General features: G+C 45.6%; 2 protein-coding genes across 4 annotated transcripts; one reads left to right on the top strand and one right to left on the bottom strand.

Annotated features, from left to right (window-relative positions):
- Window positions 1-58: 58 nt before the first annotated feature.
- On the bottom strand, window positions 59-20,290 carry abhd12 (abhydrolase domain containing 12, lysophospholipase). 3 transcript variants are annotated; one of them, XM_030748434.1, is made up of 14 exons: window positions 20,073-20,290; window positions 18,926-19,100; window positions 9,887-10,008; window positions 8,378-8,483; window positions 7,268-7,387; window positions 7,144-7,174; window positions 6,843-6,888; window positions 6,623-6,755; window positions 5,382-5,419; window positions 4,735-4,814; window positions 4,576-4,658; window positions 1,507-1,585; window positions 663-790; window positions 59-581 (listed from the first exon to the last, which is right to left on the bottom strand). In XM_030748434.1, exons 2-14 carry the CDS (start codon window positions 19,096-19,098, stop codon window positions 545-547), a joined length of 1,176 nt encoding a protein of 391 aa, XP_030604294.1. In that variant the 5' UTR covers window positions 19,099-19,100; window positions 20,073-20,290; the 3' UTR covers window positions 59-544. The 3 variants fall into 3 exon arrangements, with proteins under 3 accessions (XP_030604294.1, XP_030604293.1, XP_030604295.1); XM_030748433.1 differs by lacking the exon at window positions 20,073-20,290 and having other exon boundaries at window positions 18,926-19,280; XM_030748435.1 differs by lacking the exons at window positions 5,382-5,419; window positions 6,623-6,755; window positions 20,073-20,290 and having other exon boundaries at window positions 18,926-19,282.
- On the top strand, window positions 20,224-22,847 carry gins1 (GINS complex subunit 1 (Psf1 homolog)). The gene is made up of 7 exons (XM_030748438.1): window positions 20,224-20,419; window positions 20,672-20,736; window positions 21,766-21,864; window positions 21,949-22,039; window positions 22,272-22,388; window positions 22,478-22,552; window positions 22,696-22,847. The coding sequence occupies exons 1-7, from the start codon at window positions 20,345-20,347 to the stop codon at window positions 22,762-22,764; spliced, it is 591 nt and encodes a 196-aa protein (XP_030604298.1). The 5' UTR covers window positions 20,224-20,344; the 3' UTR covers window positions 22,765-22,847.
- The last annotated feature ends 769 nt before the right edge of the window (window positions 22,848-23,616 follow it).

The following is a 23,616-nucleotide window of genomic DNA, read 5'->3' as shown; positions in this document are numbered from 1 at the left end:
ACATTTTATAAACAATTTAATATGTTTGAGATTTTCTTTAAATATTTTTACATTTTCTGATAAATTTTGTTTTTTGGTCCTTAATAAAATCGTTTTGGACATTTTTTACTTTTTAAAACATTTTGGGGCATTTTAAAGGCATCGTTTGTATTTTATTCATATTTAAATACAGTTTGTTCACTTTCTGTCCACCATCAGCTCATACTCAGATCCTGTCTGATGCACTTTCTCCATTTTTACAGTGAACTTAATTTAAAAAAAATCAAAACAAATATTTAATTCATAATTCAAGTTGTAACCAAACTTCCAGTGATAAAATTCAGACACAGACAAGAAAACAGAGATAAAAACGTGACGCCGCCGCCGCTCCTCTGCAGCATCAGTCGCCATGGTAACCCTGCGTGCCGCTGTGGGAGGAATGCTAACAGGAAGGAGGAATGACGAGTTGAGTTCATGCGAGGGAGCTCGGCCGCCGGAATCGAACCCGCAGGGACGCGTCTGTTTGTGGAGCGCTGAGAGTGACCGGAGCGCCTCCTGCAGGTCATCACTGCGCGACGGGATGAGCTGTGCCGAGGAAATCACTGAAAGAGAAGACGGAGAGGAACGTGAGCGTGGCCTTCAGTGTGTCGCTGTGATGTCCGTGAGGAGTTTCCCGGTCATACCTGAGGATGTTTGGCAGCTCCGGGCTCCTGTAGATGAACTTGTGCTTGTAGGCGAGGGCGGAGGGGAAGGGAACGAACTGGACCTTGTGACCTCGGAGGCTCTTCGACTGCGACGCCAGCGTGTAGAGCTGCAGGAGGACCAAGGACTGGGATTAGTTTGTTTCTTCTTTAAAAACATGCATGTTTCTAAAATTGAAATAATATAGAAATAAAGCTTCTAAAAGAGTTTGAGTTTCCCAAAAGCATTTTTGTGAACCCTGAATCGGATTCGGGAGCTTCCAAATTAAGTGGTTCCAGCTCCAGTTACAGAACACGTTCCTGTGATCCCGAAATTCCACAAAGTTCTTTCAAAATTCCAAACTTACAAAAGTTCCAGAGATTTTTTTAAATCTACATTTTCAGTTTCATTGAAACTTCTTTCTGAAAGAGTCCCGACTCCATGGAAAAGGCTCCACGAGGTCAACACGTCAGAAAGTCTCAAACTTCCTGCTTCCAAACTCCTGATCCCAACTTTACAAAGACTCCGATGTTTTCAGCTCCCGACAAACTGACTTAGAAACACTTCATGAAATCAAAAATGTGACTGAATTCATGCAAGAGCATTAAAGTCAAACTTTTTAGGAAAAATATTCCAATAAAACCCTTTTCCCTGAATCCTGGAGCAGATTGGCTCTGTCTGTCCTTGAGCTTCCTAAGTTACTGAACGGGTTTCCCACTGAGGTTCGGAGCTCCTGCGATATCACAGCCTGAAATTATCCTGCATGCAGAGCAGCAGCTAATGAACGAGGACATTAATGAACGTTTTCATTTTGCTCTGAGATCTCCGAGCTCGGAGGTTTCGTACCTTCTTGCCGAGGTGGAAGGGAACCACGCTGTCGTCCTCGGCGTGGAGGATCAGCACGGGGCAGGAGATGTGGTTCACGCTGCAGACACACAAACATTTGGGGACATTAAATGTCTCTGCTGGGTTCAGGTGCCTGCAGTTCCTCTGACAGCCACTAGGTGCTAAAATAAAGCAGCAGCACAGCATGTGCACACATCCTGAGCCACCTGCAGGGTCAAAGGTCAGCAGTTGCACACAGTCCACTGATCAGTCTGTTAATTGCCCAATGAACTGCTTCAACATTTTAAGGCTATAGAAACAGATGAAACGCTGGCACTGAGCAGGTCCAGGATCAGCTTTTCCTAAAAAGGTGAGGCTTCCCGGAGCCTCACGTCCAGGAAACATGTCTGCATCTAAGGCTGCAACTAAAGATTATTTTGGTAGTTGAATAATCTGTCAGTTATTTTATCAATGAGTCAATGATTATTTCAATCTCACCTCACCTGTTCAAACCTGCCCACCTGTTAACATCACCTTGTTCTCTTCTCACAAAATAATGACCCATAAAAATACAAGTTTGAAAATAATCCAAATACATTTTAACATCACGGTGGCGCAGTGGTTAGCACTGCTGCCTCACAGTTAGAATACCATCTGGAAGGCCTGGGTTCGATTCCACCTTGGCCCAGGCCTCTCCCTCTCCCTGTGTGGAGTTTGCATGTTCTCCCCGTGCTTGCGTGGGTTTCCTCCGGGTACTCCGGTTTCCTCCCACATTCCAAAGACATGCACTTACTGGGGTTAGGTTAATTGGCTAATCTAAATTGCCCATAGGTGTGAATGAGAGCATGAATGTGAGTGTGAAAGGTTGTTTGTCTCTCTGTGTTGGCCCTGCGACAGGCTGGCGACCTGTACAGGGTGTACCCTGCCTCTCGCCCTATGACAGCTGGGATAGGCTCCAGCCCCCCCGCGACCCTGAACAGGATAAGCGGAAGTGAATGGATGGATGGATGGATGGACATTTTAACATTAATGTGACATCACAATAAATATCAAATTAAAAATGCATATTAAAGTGAATGAATTTTTATTTTTGAATGAAACTATGATGTTCAAATAAATAAAAATGGCCTCTGTCCAAAAGTTCAAACAAGGCTTCAAATTAAATGAAAATATTTTTCCTTCCAAAACAAAAGTTTGCAGATGATTCAGTTCCTGCAGAGGTTTATTATTCAGGATGAACGCTGATATTAATGTGAGGAACAGGAGCCACCGCAGCTGCTCCTGTTCTCCTTCACTCGTTAGCTAACATCACGGAGATGGTGGCGCTCAGCAAACATCATCCATGAGAGCTCGTTTCTGACAGGTAAGCGAACAGAAACATACCTGTACAAACATTAACAGGTATCAGCGACGCACTGACGTACCCTGACGTCACAGCTCCAGGGTGCCGGCGTTTAAACGCTCAGCACTGCAGAGATGCTGCTGGAAGGAAAGCTCTGCATGCAGCTGCTCCACAATCAGCTGCTCCACCATCGTTATGTTGTTAGTTAGTTTCTTCTTCGTTAGTATTGTTTTTATTGGCAGACAATGGAGGCAATACTGCCCCCACATCTTCCTGTAGTGTATTGCAGTTACAAAATCACATAAACAGAACAAACCAGATGGATCGGTTATAAAATATGACGCTTTGACGTTCAAATTCCACGTTGACTAATTTTTGTAGTCGACATCATTGATTACACTGATGAATCGTTGCAGCCCTATCTGCATCAAAACAAAAGTTCTTAAAGAGGACATATCGTGCTTTTAAATCCTTCCTTTTCATATGTAAATCCTTCATTGTGGTCTATATAAAGTAGAACTTTAACGCTTTGGTCTGAACTCCTCGGTATTGCAGCTCCACAGATCCCTCGTTTCCACCTGTTCTGAGGCGTCTTAGAGCAGCTCGTTTTGGTGCGGCCTCTTTAAATGTCAACGAGACGTTTCAGCCCCGCCCCCCTCCAGGTCGCAGAGCGTTCCACTCCACCCCGTTCGGCCATTTTTGTAGTTTGATAGCAGAGATACGATTATTGACCGGCAGAGAAACAAGCACTTCAAAGAGGCTCTGATGCCGGAGGGCGATGTAAGGAATCATGTGGGTTAATACACCAACAACCGAACAGTTTGACTACTTGAAACTTCGACATAACTGAACTTGAACCACAAAATCACTGCGAGAAAAAAATGGCGGATTCACGAACTCGGTAAGCCGGAAGTCCATGACCTTGTTTAGCAGTTCCACAGTAAATACTGTGACGTAAGAGGAAAGAAAATGTGACGGAGAATAGAGAAAACTGAACAGACTGAAAATTATGACCCAGAAAGAATATAAAGATATCTACGCAGCACCGGGACAGAATGCAATTTCCTGCACTGCTACACACTCAGAGTACACAACAAAGTGTATTTAAGGGCTAAAAAAGTGGATTTGGCATGATATGTCTCCTTTAGAAGCATTTCTACTACTACAAAAAAAGCAGAAATGTGTGCAATTAAAAGACGATCGTCCGGTTCCTGAAAAGGATGCTTTTCTGTTTCCACAAAGCTGACGTTTCCGGTTTTTAAAGATTGGGAAAAATTAATTTCAAAAACACATTTTTCCAAAGACGGGAAAATCGTTTCTAGCTTTGAACATTGGCTCTGTGTTCAGAAACGAGCTGTGAATGTTTCAGCTTTTCCCCGAGAACGATCGATGTTTAATGAGCCGGTCCAAAGCTCCTGACGCTCCTCAGTCGAGCGTGCAGTCCAATAATCAGGAACGCTTGATGCTGATTTGAGCTGCCGTCAGCGTCACAGGAAAAAGCTTTTTCTCCGTTTTGGACCAATCATGAAGCTGACCTTGGAGACCTCAGTGAATATGAGCCAGATCTGAATGGACTGTTAGCGTGACCTCTGACCTCTGCAGTCTGTCGTGTTCACAGGACAACGCGCTCCCAGAAACACGAGCAGCTGCGGAGGTAAAAACGAAAGATTGGAAAACTTTTCCAGAGTTCCTGGAAAGTTTTTGGAGCCTGAGAAAGTTCCCTGAGGAACTTTAATGAGGGTACGCACTTCTCATCGCTGCTGAAGCGGATGTTGTTGGCAGTGATGGCGTCCAGGAAGAACCAATCAAAGCCGGGCAGGTACCTGTACACCTGAAACACACACAGACTATGAGACACGCCCACAGGAAGCAGAGCGCGCGCGTGTGTGTGTGTGTGTGTGTGTTACCATGGAGAAGGGGTGGCTCTTGGCCTCTTCCCTGATGTTGGTGAAAGGAGACTCTAAGATGAGTGCGTCAGGAGGACTTCCTGAAAAATAAAGTTACCCTTAAAAACGCAGCACATCAGCTGTAACTCTGACACTACTGTGCAAAAGTCTTGAGCCTCCCACATTTCTTTATATTTTCAGCCCAGTCCTCAAACCTGAGCATTTCCACATGAATCCTCTGAACTCTGACCTGCAAATCCTTCAAGCATAAATAGGCTCCAAACTCTGAGGATGAACCAGTGCTGCTTCTGCACATCACAGACAACTGAGCCAAGAACCAGTCTGGCTGAAGATCTCAGCTCCATGTGCAGCAGGTCCTTATAAACTAGAGGAAACTGCACAGTACTGTGTGTGTGTGTGTGTGTGTGTGTGTGTGTGTGTGTGTGTGTGTGTGTGTGTGTGTGTGTGTGTGTGTGGTTCCGCTGATCTGAGCTCGTTATCTGAGAGAAATCAGAGTTTTTCTTCATGTTTACATCAAGTCTCATATTTCTGATGAGATCAGAGCTGTGAGATGTGACCTGAGCAACAGCTGCTCCTAAACTGGCTGAGACTGCAACCAGCATGGACCAATCAGAGCCATCTGTGTGTGTGTGTCTGTGTGTGTGTACCTCTGTCACACAGCCGTCGCACCACATTTGTAGCAACTCTGGAAGAAAAAAAAGGTTGAGTCATGCTGTACGGCTGAAAGGTGGAGCAGGCTGAACAATTCAAAAGCTTCACCAAATAAGACACCGCCCACCCCACCCATGAGCCCAGATTATATCACACGCTGTCCATCAAGCACACAGTGAACTGTGTCAGTTTATCACAAACAAGCTTTTTGTTAATAGAACAAACTGTTAATCATAAATGGCTCACTGCCACACTTTCAGAGTTATTAATTATTCACTTTTTCTACTTAGAAGATCTTCTGCTCTCACCAACACTAGCTCAGTTTGTAGGGTTTTCCACCAGGGGGCAGCACCTGGTACCAGGTACTGTTTTAGTACCCACCCTATGGCAGGCCGTTTGAACATAAAATCTGTTTGTCTGACTCTCCATAATTACATTTCAGATATCTAAAACTACATTTTGACTATCCAGAATGGTAATTTAAGATATCTTAAATATAAAAGCCGTCTAATTCAAGATATCTCTAATTCATTTGGAGAAATCTAGAACTGTAATTTTGACTAGTCAAAATTACAGTTCTAGATTTCTCTAATTTAGTTTTGCTGAGTCGTTATTTGCTTTCAAGATATCTAGAATTTAATTTGCACTAGTCAAAACTATTTATCTATCTAAAAATACATTTAAGATATCTTTAATTAGAATTATGAGTAGTCAGAACAAAAAGTGATATATCTGGAATTTACTTTATGACTAGTCATAATTTAATTGTAGATATCTGAAATATGTGTTTCAGATATTGTATTCATTGTAGATATCTTGAATTGAAGCCTCCATCCAACTCAGTGTAAATCCAACGTCATTTCTATGTCATTGTAATTAGAGTAATTAGAGATATCTTAATTTACTAATACGTCTAGTCATAAATCAGTTTCAGATTTCAGATATTGATGTGTAAACGGCCATAGCCACTCAGCCGCAGATCCAAGCGAGCTGAATCGAGTCAAAAATGTGACATCAGCAAACTGCATGCCCCTGATTGGCCAGGCAGTGATGTTATTAGTGTCATTATGATGGACTCAAACTAAAATACAGCACATACTACATGTGATCACACGGTTCTCCTGTTGACAGTGCTGCGACCCCATTGGCCCATTTTAAAGGGCTGGGTCAGTGGAGAGAGAACACAGTGGTGGTGCGACTGCACAGGTAAAACAGGTACACAGGTGTGTGCTGTTACCCCGTCCCCAGAGAGTGTCCCCAGATGTGAAGTGGCAGCGTTTTGTCTATCCGCTGTTTCAGCCAATCGTAAATGAAGAGAGCGTCTGATGTCATCACACTCTCCGAAGGCGAGCCCTCTGAATCCCCCCAACCTGCACACACACAAACACGCACACACAGAGGTCATACAGGTGTGCCAGCTGCGCTCGTTTGCCTGCTATATGAAGCCCGTTTCTCACCTCTGTAATCAAACGTGACCACATGGTAGCCTAACGAACTGAGGACCTGAAGGAAGACAGGCAGACACAGAGTTAGTCACCTGACTCAGTCAGTCTGTCCTCAGCCAATAAGAACAAAGAAAGAAAAACACCGAGAACGTTCACAGACGCCAAAATACTGAGAGGAAGAGGAAGCTCAGAGCTGTTCAGGTAACTCAGCTGATCCTGAAACATCCTGACACACACACACACACACACACACGCACACACACACACACACACACACACACACACGTGTGTGATACAGAAAGTCTGAGTTTACCTTGTACAGCTGCACTCGGTGGTCTCCTCCTCTGCAGAGAAACAAGGGGTCAAAGGTCAAACATTACATTTGATCAGTGACAAGGGTGTCTGTGTGTGTGTATGTGTGGGTGTTGGTGGGTCACCTGGTCCCTGCGTTTCCATGGAGATAGAGGATGACGGGGTGGGAGGAGCTAAACTTGGACTCGTACCAGTCGCCTTCTTTCCCCTGAGCTTCTCTCCACATCTGAGCAGGAACCGTGTGCCTGAAACACGCAAACAAACACGTGAACGAACAGATGCAGGCCTCGCTCACCGAGGCGTCCCCGGGCCAGCTGACACGTGCCTGTCCTGGGTCTGCTTTGAAGCCTGACCAGGAGGGTGCGGGAGGCGTCCCGGTCAGACGAACCTCCTCGGCTCCGTCTGAGTGGGAGGGGAAGCGGCTCAGAGCCCAGGCGCCCTCACAGGCAGCCCGCATCCTCCAGCTCATTGCTCGGGTCTCTACCCTTAGCTCACGGTCACGGATGAGCAGAGGAATGTGGAAAAAAACGCACGTGCAGTCCGGTCAGGAAAAGAATGCTTTTTACCCAGAGTGCACCTGTGTGACCTCACAGCTTCTATGAACCAATGAACTCGATCAGTGAGTTCACTGGTTCATAGATGAAGGAGAGAAGCCCTCACGCCTTAGCGACTTCATCTTCTGCTGCATCAGGAGCTTCAGTGTTTGTCCACAGCCGTCCAATCAGAGGACACGCTCCCCTTAGAGGGCGGGAAAACCCAAACCTCAAACAGCAAACCCCCAGGCTCCGCCCACACCCCTACATTCTGATGTTCACCTCAGAGACTCGACTTTAACACAAACACGTCCTGACAATCATCACACTTCACTGTGTGCATGTGTGCGTATCTGTGTGTGTGTGTGTGTGTGTGTGTATCTGTGTGTGCGTGTATCTGTGTGTGTGTGTGTGTATCTGTGTGTGTGTGTGTGTGTATCTGTGTGTGCGTGTGTATCTGTGTGTGTGTGCGTGTATCTGTGTGTGTGTGTGTGTATCTGTGTGTGTGTGTGTGTGTGTATCTGTGTGTGTGTGTGTGTGTGTGTGTGTGTGTGTGTGTGTGTGTGTGCGTGTGTATCTGTGTGTGTGTGTGTATCTGTGTGTGTGTGTGTGTATCTGTGTGTGTGTGTGTATCTGTGTGTGTGTGTGTGTGTGTATCTGTGTGTGTGTGCGTGTATCTGTGTGTGTGTGTGCGTGTGTTACCAGACTCCGATCTTCAGCCCGCTCTCAGGTTCCAGGTAGAAGTTGTGTGTGTGGTTCAGTCCCTGGTCCAGAGGTCGCTTCAGGTCGATGAAGTACGGCATCCTCACTGAGGGAAGAGGGAGGTCAAAGGTCACACACTGGTCACATGACTGCTGCCTGACACACCGGCACCTCATTAGTCGTGTCATCGTTACAACGTTTGCCGTCATTAACGGAGCGTCAGGGGGTTATTTATAATAACACTGTGTGTTTGTGTGTAAACCACACACACACACACACCACCAACACTAACAGAGGCTAAACAAAGTTTATTTATTCCAAGAAGCCGGAGGATCGGTCTGGGTGAATAAATAAACTTTGTTTATGAGTCATTAAAATGCTGCAGCGTCACTTCCTGTCCCACTCGTGGACGCTGATTTGGGCGTCTTTCTCGTCGTGGCCTCAGCTCAGCTCCCGGTCCTCCGGCTTCTTCTTCTGCTGAGCCTCTGTGAGCGTCTCAGGAAACCTCAGTACCTCCATGTAAATGTGTTTCCTTATAAGGAGAAAAGTGGGCGTGACAGCGTGCAGTCTGCAGGTAGCAAGTTCGAGGCTGCTTAAACACACTGATGCGGACGGTGGGCGGGGCTTGTGGATCTGATGGTGATGCTGCACGTGCACATCTCTACACACATGTAGTGAATGTAACGAGTGTGTTCACAGTGATCTGTGATTGCCTCATGCAGCTCTACACACGTTCACCTACAAAACCCTGACCCCATGAGACACACCCGCAGCACGCTCAGGCTCCTCCTCCAGGATGCCGCATCCCTGCGTGCCATCGTGTAGCGGGGTTCGCTGTGGCTCCAGCACCGTCTCAGGAGTGTGGAGGAGATGCCAGGACACCACGCTCTGGGAATGATCCCTATTTTGGTCCCCCTTGTTGCCTGTTCAGTGCTCCTGTTGTCACTCTGATTTGCACCTGTGCAGGTGAAAAGGCTTCACCACGCCTCCTAGCTGGACAGAATGATCTCCCTGGAGTGTGACTGCGACGATCACATCTGCTTCCTGACTGACTGATGCTGTCTGATTGGAGGATAAACGCAGCATGATGCTGGATGGTGCTGATGTGCTATTCTGAACCTAACAATGAGAGCGCCCCCTATGAGCAGCACGTGGTGACAACAGGAAGGAAGAACTCCCTATGAACAGGGTCAGAGTGAGGAGTGGAGGGTTTGTGCTCGACTGGCTCGGTCAGGTTTATCGAACCGCTCACCTGTTAGTCTTTGGATGAAGTCTGGGAGTTTGTGATGAAATGCCTCTGACTGTGTTTTGATTGGCTGTGCTGAGAAAACGAAGCAGAGCGCCACCTGCTGTCACAGCCGTGAATCTGAACAGAGAAACGACCTCACTTTGTTCCTCGGGTGACAGCAGACGGTTTGTTTGGACCTGCTTCCTCTGCTGAACGCGCGTACGGTCGGCGTCTGCGTGAACAGATGCTCTGATTGGCCGATTCAGGCTGAAGGAACTCACCGAAGTTGAGGAAGACGAGTTTGGCCTGGATGGACGGGCACAGCTTGATGATGAAGGGAATGGAAACGTAGATGAGCAGCACCAACAGCACGATCCTCTTCAGCTTCCCCACCACGCCCAACCTGAGCGCATGCACACACACACACACACACACACACACACACACACACACACACACACACACACACACACACACACACACACACACACACACACACACATTCAAAAGCAGCTTTATTTAAACCCCGCAGACTCACACAGGACAGGACACCACACAAAACGCTGAAATACACAAAGTCCTTCATACATGAATTTACAGATTTTAATAAAAGCTGAAAATCTGCTGTATGAATGAAAATAAACTAAATCATTAAACTTCACGAAGCTCCTCCTCTTTATCACACAGGAATAAACCTGTTAATCACAGCGTTCAGTGTTCCATTTATTTTACTCTCCTGATGTTATATTTTCATGATTTTTGGTCTGCGAGGACCTTTATTTCACCGTCCTGGGGGGCCAAGTACACATGCTGCACCCTCCCACTATAAAACTCATTTATTGCAACAGCAGACGTTATGATTTCGTTTATGATTTAACTCTGATGACCTTGATGGGGGCGGAGGCGTCCTCGCCACAGACACCTGCACACCGCCTGACTGACGTCTCAGTCACCTGTCTCAGGTGGTTCACCTGAGACCCCCACCCCCCCTTTATTAATCTGCATCTGAAAATGAATAAAATTGATCAGTAAATGTGGAGCTGCCAAAGATGAGAAACATAAACATCTCAGAAATATGAATAAAAATCCAGAAAACTGCCAGAAATTAATTTCAGAAAAATATAAATAACCACAAAATTAATTTCAATGTCTGAATTTATCTAAAAATATTTTTAAAAACATAAAACATCAGAAAAACATGAAAAAAATGGGTAAAATCTTCTAGACTTTATGATCCAGCTAACGAGGCTTAACGAGGCTGCAGGTTGACCTCATTCCTCATTGGTCAATAATTACAGACCAATCTCCAAACTCTGTATTTTAGCCAAGGTTCTGGAAATGTTGGTTAGCAACCAACTTAAGAGCTATTTGGATCAAAATAATATTTTATCACCCTTTCAATCAGGTTTTTGGAAACTGCACAGCACTGTAACTGCTTCATTAAAAGTTCTCAACAACATTTATGAAGCACTGGATGCTAAAGAATACTGTGCTGCTCTTTTTATTGACCTATCAAAGGCCTTCGACACTGTTGACCACGGCATCCTATGTCAGAGGTTGCTGGAAATAAGTCTTTCAGACCAAGCAGTTGGTTGGTTTTCTAATGACCTTTCTGATTGTCAGCAGTGTGTGCAGTTTAATGGTTCCTCTTCTGGATTTTTAAATGCCACTAATGGGATTCCGCAGGGTTCTGTGTTAGGACCTACATTATTTACCATTTACCTCAATGTGTGGGACAAAATCTAAATGCATCTACCCATTTTTACACAGATGACACAATTATTTATTGCTGTGCTCGTACCATTGACAAGGTTTTAAACACAGAGAAAACCAAAGCCATGCTGTTCTCAAACAGAAAGAGGCTGCCAGCAGTTCTTCCCTCTCTCGTATCAATGCAGGGTACTATTATTGAAACCATGCCCTAATATAAATACTTAGGTATTGTGATTGATAACAGTCTTTGCTTCAAGTCACATATTGACCACCTGTTAAAGAAACTGAGGCTGAAACTGGGGTTCTTGTTCAGAAACATCATCTTTCCCTTTTGCTGCAAGGAAAAGACTTATTGCTGCCACTTTTTGACCCCACCTGGACTATGGTGACATCATTTATATGAATGTCCCAGTTTATCACGGGGCACTAAGATTCATAACTGGCTGTAAACCCCTAACACACCACTGTTCTTTATATTCACTGGTCAACTGGTCCTCATTGACCTCACGCAGGATGGTTCATTAGTTTCATTTTATCTATAAATCTGTTTTTGGTTTAGTCCCTTCCTATTTATCAAACTACATGCTATGTAAACAAAATGGTCACAATCTACGTTCCCAGAAACGTATTACCTTCGTTGTTCCATCAGTTCGCACAGAGCTCGGAAAAAAAACGTTCTCCTTTTCACGAACCTGCAGCTCTCACAAATGACCTCACCCACTGACTTTAAAATACTTGTAAACAATTTTGTTACATCATCACTGGGACCCTGTTCTTGTTTTATATGACTATGTAAACATTTGGCATTTTATTTACTATTTATTGTATTATTTTATTGTTGTAAATTTAGTATGTTTTGGAAACAGGGCTCTCTTGCAAATGAGACACTGAGTCTCAGTGGGATTACCTGTATAAATAAAGGTTAAATAAAAAAATAAATAAGGTTATCGGCCGTGATCAGCTGATCATTTCTAATCAGAAGAACCAACCTGACTTCCTGTTGGTGACGGAGGAAAGAGAGCAGGAATCCGACGAGTTCATACACTTCCTCTTTGTTTCCACCTGCAGCTCAAATACTGCTTTTATCTATCAATCAATCAGTCGGTGCAGAGTGAAGCATCTTCACTGCAGCTAATTTTCACCACAGGGTGAACACTGTTTAAATAAAGTTACCTCATTAACTTTATTGATCAGCAGCTCAGATCAATCAGTGTGAATGAAATCCAGTAGAATTCAAATAGAGTTTAGTCAGAGCTGCTTTCCCTTTGGATCCAAACATGTGAAGGTGATACCTGAGCCCACTGTGTGTGTGTGTGTGTGTGTGTGTGTGTGTGTGTGTTTGTGTAAGCTGATCATTGATAATGCTGCTGTAACAGGATGCTGCAGCTCTATGGATCTGAATTATTTATTGATCAAAGTGAGAGTCGCAGCGTCTGCAGCCCTTCATCCACCCGCAGAGGACCAGAACACACACACACACGCACACGCACACGCACAGGTCTATATTTTCTGTGACGAGCAGCAGCTTCAACATAAACAGCTGATAGTTGTTTTTAATCATCAGTTTTTGGACGTTTTCACCCCCCCCCTCAGAGGTGAAGGTTCACTTTAAGCTTCAATGTGATTTCATTTCATTTATAATCAAACAGTCGCCGGCAGCTGTAGATGCTGTAAGACTGCACGTTGAACAGGACGTACAGCAGGCTCAGACACAGTTTAGGTTCACGGCGCATCTATTTTATAAGATTAATAATTATTAATAACATTATTAATAACATACAAAAACAGACTTTTCACTGCTTTAAATAAAACCCTCCGTGCAGCGCTGGTCACAACACACGAGGTGAAGCAGCTTCAGCAGAAACATCACGTCCTCCTCCAGCCTCCACTGAGCGACCTCTGAACCGTAACACGTCTCTTCAGACTGAACAGGGATTGGTCAGTGAGAAAAACCCTGCTGTGATTGGTCAGATGATAAAATGATATTTAGTCTTATTTATTTTGAATGACCTGAAACACAGGCGGCAGGAGTGGGTGGACCCCAGCCCCTTAGCCCCACCCGCCACGCCACGCCAGCTCCACCCCCTCATAAATGACCTCATATCTGAACTATCTGTTCTGAGCAGACACCTTTCCCTGAAAGTTTACCCAGAATGCACTTGGTGAACGATCAGAACCAGATCAAATATCAGGTTCCTGCCGCTCTGCGTCACAGACGTCAGACCGTGATGGATCCTCACGCTGATGCTCACACCTTTAGTCTTCAGACTGAAACTGATCTGGGTGCAGTTTAATGTGGTTTTCAGCCCTGAAACTTTCATGTGGATTTAAGTATTTGAAGAGCTGAAACGCTGTTGTTCACAGCAGCGGGGGCACAAAGGATCAATCTCATGGAAGGAGCCACTCTCAAAACCAATCAGACTACAAAACCGTGACTGAGCATCGTTTTTAGCCAAGCACAGGTGTAACAGTGACAGGTGTACATTCGGTTCAGGTCGGGCTGAGAGAAACTGGAGCTGAAGGCCTCACAGGAACCTGCGACGCTGCGAGCGAGCCTGAGACGCCTGAATCAGCTATAATTCATCAGCTGGAGAGCAGCGAGGCCTCCTCAGAGGCTGCTTCAGGTCCCCCCCGCACCGTCACACACTTCACACCACTGAGCGCGCTCTGTAGCGCTGCTTCTGCTCCCTGTGCGGGAAGCTCAGCTGCAGCTGACAGCCTGCAGCATTACAGCGTGTGCTGCAACCTGAAGGTCACGCAGAGGTGAGCTCACTGCAGAGAGGGGGGGGTGGAGCCTGTTGGTTACAGGAAATTAAAGGTGGAAACCTGCACAGGAAGCATGAAGACTGTTTCTGAAGTTAGACCCGGTGCTGCCGCTCTGCACACCTGGAGAGGTTACCTGCTGCTGCTGTGAGCCTCAGATTTAACAGGTGGTTGAAGACCTTTAAGAATTCATGATCCCAGAGTTACAGCTGTTCCTAAACTGACTGTCAGCAACGTGAGGGGGGCGGGGCCTTTCAAGCCAGCGACTACTAATGGCAGCAAAGGATGCTGCTGACTGACATATGAGGGCGTTTCCTGTGATAGCACACGTTCATTAAGAGGTTCAGCCTGCAGCACTGTGCTGATGGAGCATCACCTAAATCAGGTGTCATTGGGGTGAGATGTGGGGTACACCTGGACGGGCTGCATCACAGGGCTGACACACAGCGATATCACGCTCACACCAACAGGCAGGTTCGAAGCAGCAGTTAACCCCTCGGGTGCCTCTGGCCTGCAGGACGACTCCAGGAGATCTGGAGCTGTAACCCTAAAACCAGAGTCCTGCTGACTCTGCTGTCGGCCTCCTGCGACACACCTGTCTGATGCTGATAGCAGTCAGACAGGTGCGTCAGTACCTGAGGAAACTTATTGCTCTTCACCAAAACCGCAGAATCACTGAAGGGAGTCCGAGTCAATCAGCTGTTTACATGGACACAGAAACCAGGTGAGAGCAGGTCACCTGAGGACACGTCCAGCAACGCTGCAGCTGTGACTCACAACCTCAACCTAAACTAAAAGGTGTGTTTAATAATGAGCTGCGTGAATACGGCTCAGTGACTCCTCCCCGCAGCTTTAGGTTTCAGAGCACCTTAAAATGCTGCCTGAATCGAAACACGTGTCAGAGGTCAGAGGTCAGGGTTGACTGAAGCCGGTTGAGGCCAAGACGCTGACTCAGACTAACAGAGTCCAAACTTCTTCTTTCAGATCGTGATTCTGCAGGAAGTGATGGCACATGGTGCTGCAGGAATCAAACCCGTGACTCACAGCTTTCGCACGCGTCAGCAGCAGCGAGGTCACTTCCTGTCAGCGCAGACGTCTCAGCTCAGATAAAAGTGATGCTGAATATAACCAGAAACCAAAGTAAAAGCTGCTCTCATTTCGTCCTGTTTCTCTGACGCCGTCATGTGACAGGTATAAATTTAGAGCTCACCTGCCTTTGAAGGCGGTCACACGCTGACTGCAGCGCCTGAAAGGAGCAGTCTGCTGTTTCAGCAGCCGGACCGCTGACAGACACATTTCACAGTTTCAGATTTATGCCGGCGTTTCGCAGCTTCCTGTTTAAACGGCATTCATGCTGATCGGCTTCGTCCGCTCGCCACAGCGGACACGTGTGACCTCAGTGTGGAGTGTGCACACTGTACACACACACAGGGTTATACTGTGTGAAAATTACTGAGTCACCTTTGTTTAAAAACAGAAATAAAGCACTCGGTATGGAGGTTAAAGTGTGCCCATGTGACCAAATCATAAACTGAATATAAGTAAATATGTGATCAATGAATGGATACAAGTAATGTATTTATATTATACACAATAAGTCATTATTTTATTGAACTGTTTGTTTTTTTTATTAAAAAAACAGTTTTAATTAAGAGTAAATAACACTGTTTAATCAGCAACAATTATAAAAAAAATGAACATCTGGATTAATTTTATGACAACTAAAAAATAGTTTTATATATAAAAAATAACTATATAACAAATTTTAAATAATTTGTCATTTATACAGTTTGAATAATTTTATTTTTTCCATCACAAATAGTTTTTAAAAATTGATCAAATCAATTAAACATATTTTCATATCTGGATTTATTGTCTTACCATTTTTAGTAAATCTGATTTTTTTTCCCCCCACTATAAAATGTATAAATGTTAGAAAAATATCCTCACTACACTGAAAGATTATCACACATAAATAAGTATAAATATGTGAGAAGCACTTTTAAAATGTCTGTTTGAGCTGAGCTCATTTACAGTGTTAATCTGAACAAACATCCGACTCTTGCTGTCTGACTTCAGAGGAACCACACACGTCATTAACATCCCAGAATGCACTGCGGCGTCTGTCAGAGGCTGACCTGTGCTTTAGGTGACCTTCTGCCGGCGTGCGAGCCGCACGGAGGCTCTAATGAGGATTAAAGCAAAGAAGCAGCGGAAGAAGAGTAAACCTGACAGGGCAGGCGGCCGCAGAGTTCAGCTGAGGTTAAATTTAAACTTCACCTTCATTTAATAATCTGACAGTTGGTTCAATTCTTTCATCTACTAAAAGGTCAAAAATGTTAAATTCAGTTCAGCGTCACATCTTATTTCTTCATAAAAAGGATGGTCGTGTCTGAAGGCAAACTGACTTCTTTTTCTAAGTTTTTGGAGACGTTTTTGAAACCACCCAAGAGTCTACTTCAGTTCCAACAGCTGATGGGGAGTCCCAGGTATTTAACCCTCAGTGGGGTCGTCACCTTAGAAATGGTGCTAAGAGGGTATAGGGTTTCTTAGGACCACCTCCAAGGTAACAACCCCACCAGGGGTTAAATACCTGATGACTACAGCCTTTAAAATGAGGTCTGAGCCAGCATGGCACACGTCTTCGAGCCTTAGATGAACAGTATTTTGCTCCCGCCCAGCTCTGGAGTACAGAGCAGCTTTCAGAAACAATAAAAAAGGTTTGATTTTATAGAGTTTTATCCAAAGAGTCCCCAGAAACATTGGCTGCACCAACATTATTGTAATTTCCAGTTTGCCCTGATGGTGGCACTGGTGTCTCGCTCTAACAGTGCCCACACTCGGACACACTGATGCAGAAATGCGTCCGTCTGCAGGAGTAACATGATGCTGTGTGCAGAGCAGCATCTTCACATCGGGATGAAGGCAGGTCTGAGGATGAACTCATGGTGAAGCTCAAATATCCCTCAGCTGTTCGAAAACAAGTTTTCCAGGATTTTCCATATTTATCATCATTATTAATCAAACTAACTGCATCAACTTCTCAGGAAGAAAGTAATTTCACGTTGATTTTAATTCTCTATGTCACGGGGATGCTGAATTTAAGAAATTAAAACTGAAATAAAGAAAGAATAAAAGAGGACCCAGCACTGATCCCTGAGGAACTCCAAACCTCATTTTAACTGAAAAAAGAGCCCAAATCCTTCATGCAGACACAGAAGTGCCTGTTTCTTCATCCTGGTACAACAAACGTTTTTCAGAAAAAATGTTTAAAATCAATGAGTCAAACTTTCTACTGTAACAGGTTAGAATTGGCAGCTTCATTCAACAGTTTCATTAAAATAAGTGAGAATATTTCTTGATGTTTTTAATAGTCGCTCATTAATTTTTCTGTGAAATTCGTGAGCTTCTACAGAAGACTCCTCCTCAGATCAGTGTTTAAGAGGGAATTTAAAAGAAATTCATAACTAAAAATAATTATATCACATTTCCGGCCTGTACGATGAGTCAGTGAACTGCTTCAGTCACCTATCAGGCAAATATTTTTAGTAACAGTAAAAGATTTCCATCACATAGGACAGAAAACAAAGAACAGTTTTGTGTTCAGTGCTGATGAGCAGATGAAGAAAAACTATTACCATCCAGCCTCTGCTCCATCAAACATTCAGTTTTGCTGCTACCAGGCATCTAAAATCTCGACTTTTTATATACGCAGCACGGTGGAACAGTGGTTAGCACTGTTGCCTCACAGCAAGAAGGTCCTGGGTTCGACACCATGAAGCCTGCATGTTCTCCGGCTTCCTCCCACAGTCACACATGCAGTCAGTGGGGTTGGGTTACCTGGTGATTCTGGTTACCTGGCTGTCTCTCTTTCTCTCTCTCTCTGTGTTAGACCTACACCAGACTGGCGACCTGCCCAGGTGTACCCTGTCTCTCACCTTATGGCAGCTGGGATAGCCCTCGCCCTCCCCCACCCCCACCCCCACCCCGCAACCCTGAACTGCTTCACTGGAGGAAAATGAATGGATGTTTATGCGCGCTCTGTCCACTCTGCTGCTGTATTAATCAAGGCTATCTTATCTTAAACTTTAAGAATGCATTTCAGGTATTTTATACCTTTGAATGAAGTGCCACAGAAATCCAGCGTGTTTAGTCTGACCTGCAACTTCCAGTCCGACCAGCTCAGCAGTCTCAGTGAAACCAGTCAAACCAGAAATGTCGCCCCGGAGACTGATCGGGCACAAGGGTCAAAAACCGGCACATGTAGGAAATCTCTATTAAACTCTATCAGTATTAAACAGTCATATTTTGGTGTCCTATTTTACTTATCTTCAAATTTAAGTGATTTTAATTAAGCCATATATTTAACTCCTGGTATTTAATTTTTTATGCATTTTATATTACATTTTCTTATTCACTTCATAATTTTTACTATAGATCTACTTTTTACTGATAATGTTTCTTTTTTATATTTTTAAATACTCTTTGTGATTTAGTTATTGTACTTCATATATTAATTTCTACCGTTTTTTTAATTATGCATTTTATATCACATTGGCACTGTTTCATTGTATTATTCCATTATTACTCGTTTCTATACAACCGTTATTTCCTGTATTCATTCATAAAAGGACCAAACGAAATAAAACTCGAGAATAAAGCATCTAAAAAAAAAAAAACATTAAAAGCATTTTTAGAAGACTGAAGTTACTTTTTTCTAAGAAGCTACTGAAATTATTTCACTTTAAATTAAACATTTTTATTTTCATCTATTCTGACCCTGTTTTAAGGTAAATATGATCTCCCCCCCTCAGGAGGAGGAGGAGCGCCTACCGGGCTCTTACCTCCTGAACGGTTTCGCCATGCTCCGCTCCTCTCCCGGGCCCTGCCGGCCGCCCGCTGCGGGCCCCGCCGCTCCTCTGCCGGTGCGCTGCTTCGGGTCCGTGTCGCTGTCCAGCAGAGTGCCGGTGGTCTCGCTGTCATGCTCCGCTGTCTGCGCGTTGCTCCGCTTTCGCATACCTGGAACCGTGATTAACAAGCAGATGTTATCCGGAGGACACCGACCGGACGAGATGCTTCAGTCGGCGGGAAGGAGGCCGCTGCGGTGCGGGTGACGGAGCGCTGAGAGCCGGTGAGGACAGAGCCGAGTCCCCGCTGTGCCTGCACCGAGATCCGCAGAGAGCAGCTGATCTGAAGCCGATCGCCCGCAGCCAATCACAGTACAGGAAATACAACCACGTGAGTGCACCGTGATGCGTCCACGGCCTCCACGGAGCGTCGGAACAAGAACATTCAAAACAAAACCGGTTTATGAGGATTTAAAAAAAAAAGAAAGAAAGAAAGGCGTGTACGGGACCTTCAGGAGCAGCTCGGAAAGTTCAGAAACCCAGAAAAACCTGATGAAGACGAAAGTGAAGCGCAAGAAAGTCTTTCAGGGTGATCTGCGTTTGCATGTTGGAATATTTAAACAGCTTTAATCATTATTGATTAATTGTATTTCATTCAAATACACAACACAGACAAATTCAGGAAATGGGCATGCAGTAAGTCCCAGAATAAGATGAAATCATTAAGATCACGTTATTTCCTCACGGTGAACTGACTGCATTGATCTCTTTGATCGGAAGTGTGTGTCCTGTAAATGGAATCAGACCCACAATAACTCCCTAGCTCTTTTCGAGCTACTTCCTTACCGGGAGCTCATTTTTCCAGTGGAACATGAATGCATCATTAGCTGATCGAGGCTAACCCCAAAAAGCGGCGGCTGTGAGGCGCTTTAAAGCGGCTTCATGAACTCACACAGAGCCCGTGAGTCCTGCTCATCCCAGCCCGTCCCGGTGCCTCCTGTCAGAGGCCGCTGTCGGTCGGACGGGTGTATTTCAACCGCTGCTGCTACCGGAAATCACGCTGCAGGATAAAACTGAGATTTTACGGTAAATTATTGCTTTTTGTCTCCGAAAACATCAGCATGACCATAGCGGACACACTCACCTCTGAGTCGGGCTCAAATGAACCACCTTCACCACATCTCCGTTCTCTTTGGAGCCCTGAAAATATCGCAGCTGCTCGGTTCGTGTCGCTGATGCCCAAGTTTGTCCCAACGCGGCTTCCGGAGCTGCGCATCGATTCGTCACGTGATCAAAACATAGTTTTTGCCGCGAAGGTGATCCGTCTTGTGCAGACGGAGCAAGGCGCGTTCACGGAGGTTTACCGGCGGGATTTAACGTGTTTCTGCTCGGTTTACGCGTGTCTGAGGCCCCACGATGTGCTGCGAGAAAGCCGTGGAGCTCATCCGAGAGCTGCACCGTATGAGCGACGGACAGCTGCCCGCTTTTAACGTGAGTGAGCCCGGCCAAGCGCCACAGCTACACCCGCTTTTCAAAGGCAGCGGACTTCAGTCACAAGGTGAAATTTTAATGTTTCCTGCTGCTCAGACCAAATGACCCGACTTGTCAGAGTAGGGACGGGACTCAAGTTCGGCTCAGGTCTGATGAATAGAAATTAGATTAAATTCAGAAACTGACTCCATCTGAAAATCGGACATCCGCTCAGAGCTTCAGTTAAATGTGCTTTGTCTGCCTGTCTTTCAGGAGGATGGACTGCGACAGGTGCTGCAGGAGATGGAGACGCTTTACGAGCAAACCAGAGCGGACGTGTGAGTTCATGAACCATAAAAACACTTTATTGAATTCATTTCTTTGGGTTTTCGGGGTCTGTGGTTTTAGATCCAGATTTCTGTTAACCTGAGCTTCATCGCACGAGATTAAATCTACCGGGGCCCCCACTTCTCCCTGAAGGTCTCAAAATAAGGTTCTGAAAATCATTTGATTCATTTATTTATCAAATGACCAGGAAGTCACGTGACGCTCGTGTTTGGGACAGGCTGCCCTCAGAGAGGCTCGGCTGTAAGTGTTTAGTTTACATTAATGATATTGGATCCAAAATCACATAAATATTCAATGCAGTGAAAGTTTCATTTCATAAATTCAGAACAGAACAAGCTGAAAGCAGAAGAACGGATCTAAGATTTCAATTTGTAACTTCACATTATATAATTAAAACCCCAAACGGTGACACGCTGAGAACGAGTCTAGCTTACTGTCACTGCAGGTACGCTCAGAGCCCATACCTGACTGCACCCCCCACAGGAACCCCACAGAGAAGCAGTCTCTCCACTAAGCACATGCAGACTGGTTGGTGAAAACACACACGCTTGAATGTCCTCGAGAGGATAAAGAGCAGGTCCAGGACCACATTGTTCCTCCTGAGGTTCAGACTCTCCTCTCCATGGACCTTCCTGGGGAGGCCGAGGAGTGTGAGCTCCTGAAGCTGGACCACAGCCTCTGGTCCCCCATTTTAAAAAGGAGAACCACCACCTCAGTCTGCCAGTCCCGAGGCAGCGCCCCAGAGCTGCACGCAGAGTTGTGGAGGCGTGTCAACCAAGACAGCCCTACAACATCCAGAGCCTTCAGGAACTCAGGGTGAACACCCCCACCCCCCAGACTTCCTCTTCTGTGGGGCTGAGATCCTTAAAGGTTTCCTCCCAGTGTGGAGGTCAACAGCACCCCACCCACGTCTAGCATCTTCCCCGCCACCTGCTCGGCTCCTGTCTTCACCTGAGAGTGCAGCACACAGGTGAAGCCCGACCGTGTCACTGATCAGCTGATGTTTGTTTGTGTTTCAGTAACGAGGCGAAGAATGAAAGTCGAACCGAGCTGATCCCCTCCATCAAACTGCGTCATTGCTGCCTGCTGAGGAACCAACGCTGCATCGCTGCCTACCTGTAACCACACCCCCACACCTGCAGTCATGTGACTGGCTCTCTCTCACCTTTCTACCTGCTGACCTTTGTTGATCTTTTTTGCAGCTATGACCGGCTGCTGAGGATCAGAGCGCTGCGCTGGGAGTACGGCAGCGTGCTGCCCGCCAATGTGCGCTTCCACATGTGTGCAGAGGAGGTCAGTCTGACATCACTTCCTGTGTGCCTCTCAGCTGTTCACGCTCTCACTGATGCTGCCTCATTTGAAAATGAATTTGTTTTCATTGACTGTTGTAAACTTCATGCAGTTTTTTCACTTTAAAAGCCTGAGTTCTTCACTTCACTGGAGGCTTTTATTGTGACAAAGGCTGTGTGTGTGTGTGTGGCTGAAGTCAGCTGACAGGTGTGTGTGTGTCCTGTGTGTGGTTCAGCTGCAGTGGTTCAGTCAGTATAAAAAGTCTCTGGCCTCCTTCATGCGCTCTCTGGGGGGCGACGAGGGTCTCGACATCACGCAGGACATGAAGCCTCCAAAGAGCCTCTACATTGAGGTGAGACCCCATGGCTGCTTGACCTTTGACCCACAGCTGCAGTGTGACCTCACGGTGCTGATGTCAGCATCCTGTCTTTTTTTTCCCAGGTGAGGTGTCTGAAGGACCACGGCGAGTTTGAGATCGATGATGGCACGGTGATCCTGCTGAAGAAGAACAGCCAGGTGAGGACAGGAAGCTGTTCTTCTTCTACTCTTTAATAAGCTGTAAAATCAGTCGTGCGGCCGCTGCGCCAATGTCAACGGAATATTTGAATGATCAGCTGCTTCACAGGAAGTCGTCACGGTAACATCTCCTCTGTCCTCAGCACTTCCTGCCGCGGTGGAAATGCGAGCAGCTGATTCGTCAGGGCGTCCTGGAGCACGTCGTGTCCTGACAGGTGGCCGAGCGGAGACGATGTAAAACCTCTGCTGTCACTTTTAATCTGATGTCTGATGAGATAATAAAGGTTTTTCAGCACACGGTTGCCCTTCAGCCTCTAACTTTATTTAAAAACACAATTCAATCAGACAAACCAGCACTTGAGCTCTCAGCTGGTACTTCCTGTTTTTATCTACCTGAGCAGGGAGCAAGTTCAGCATATCTAGGCTTTATCTGGCTTAACAGAACCTGACTTCCTGCGTGGATCAGGCGGTCTCCTCCACAAAGACAGCCTGATGTTTGTCACCTGACTCTTCAGGCACATTATCAGGAGCAGCTGACTGATCCAGAAGGAAAAGGACAGGACGAGGACCGCTCAGACACTTTATTAGGTACACCATGGCAGACCGGGTAGTACCACCTATAATTCTTCACGGCTCTGATTCAAAAGGAGCCACAAATGTTCCTCAGACTTGGTTCATGTTCACATTCAGAGATGCTGTGTGGGGAATTCATTAGGTGTACCTAATGAAATGGCTGAGTGTATTTCTCCCAGAGTAGCTTTGAAAATGTTTGCAGAAATAAATACACTTCTAAAAGAACTCAAACTTGATTTTCTGTGCGCTGAGGGAGTCGATCATCAGATTTACCCGAGGAGACGATGACGGAGGGTCAGTGACGCCTGCCGCTCTGAGCGGACTCTGAGGATTCAAACCAGCACAAAGTAAAAGCACAGGAACGCTCTGGGGATCAAACACAAAAATATGGAGTTTTAACTGTCCCGCTGACTCAGGCAAGAGAGAGCAGACGATGCCCCCCCCACACACACACTCTTGACAGTTTATTTTCTTTAAACTTCCCGTCCTGT

This window comes from Archocentrus centrarchus, chromosome 15 (genome assembly GCF_007364275.1).
Source record: "Archocentrus centrarchus isolate MPI-CPG fArcCen1 chromosome 15, fArcCen1, whole genome shotgun sequence".
Classification (NCBI taxonomy): Eukaryota; Metazoa; Chordata; class Actinopteri; order Cichliformes; family Cichlidae; genus Archocentrus; species Archocentrus centrarchus.
This window is presented reverse-complemented; position numbering and strand designations above follow the sequence as displayed.

Excerpts from the sequence above, each read along its gene's own strand:
- gins1 (XM_030748438.1), top strand. The coding sequence starts at position 20,345 with ATGTGCTGCGAGAAAGCCGTGGAGCTCATCCGAGAGCTGCACCGTATG. Across the intron at positions 21,865-21,948 it reads CGCTGCATCGCTGCCTACCT|CTATGACCGGCTGCTGAGGA; the intron begins GTAACCACACCC and ends TCTTTTTTGCAG. Across the intron at positions 22,389-22,477 it reads CAAAGAGCCTCTACATTGAG|GTGAGGTGTCTGAAGGACCA; the intron begins GTGAGACCCCAT and ends TTTTTTTCCCAG.
- abhd12 (XM_030748434.1), bottom strand. The coding sequence starts at position 19,098 with ATGCGAAAGCGGAGCAACGCGCAGACAGCGGAGCATGACAGCGAGACC. Across the intron at positions 7,175-7,267 it reads CATGGAAACGCAGGGACCAG|AGGAGGAGACCACCGAGTGC; the intron begins GTGACCCACCAA and ends GTTTCTCTGCAG. Across the intron at positions 4,815-5,381 it reads GCGACGGCTGTGTGACAGAG|GAAGTCCTCCTGACGCACTC; the intron begins GTACACACACAC and ends TTTATTTTTCAG.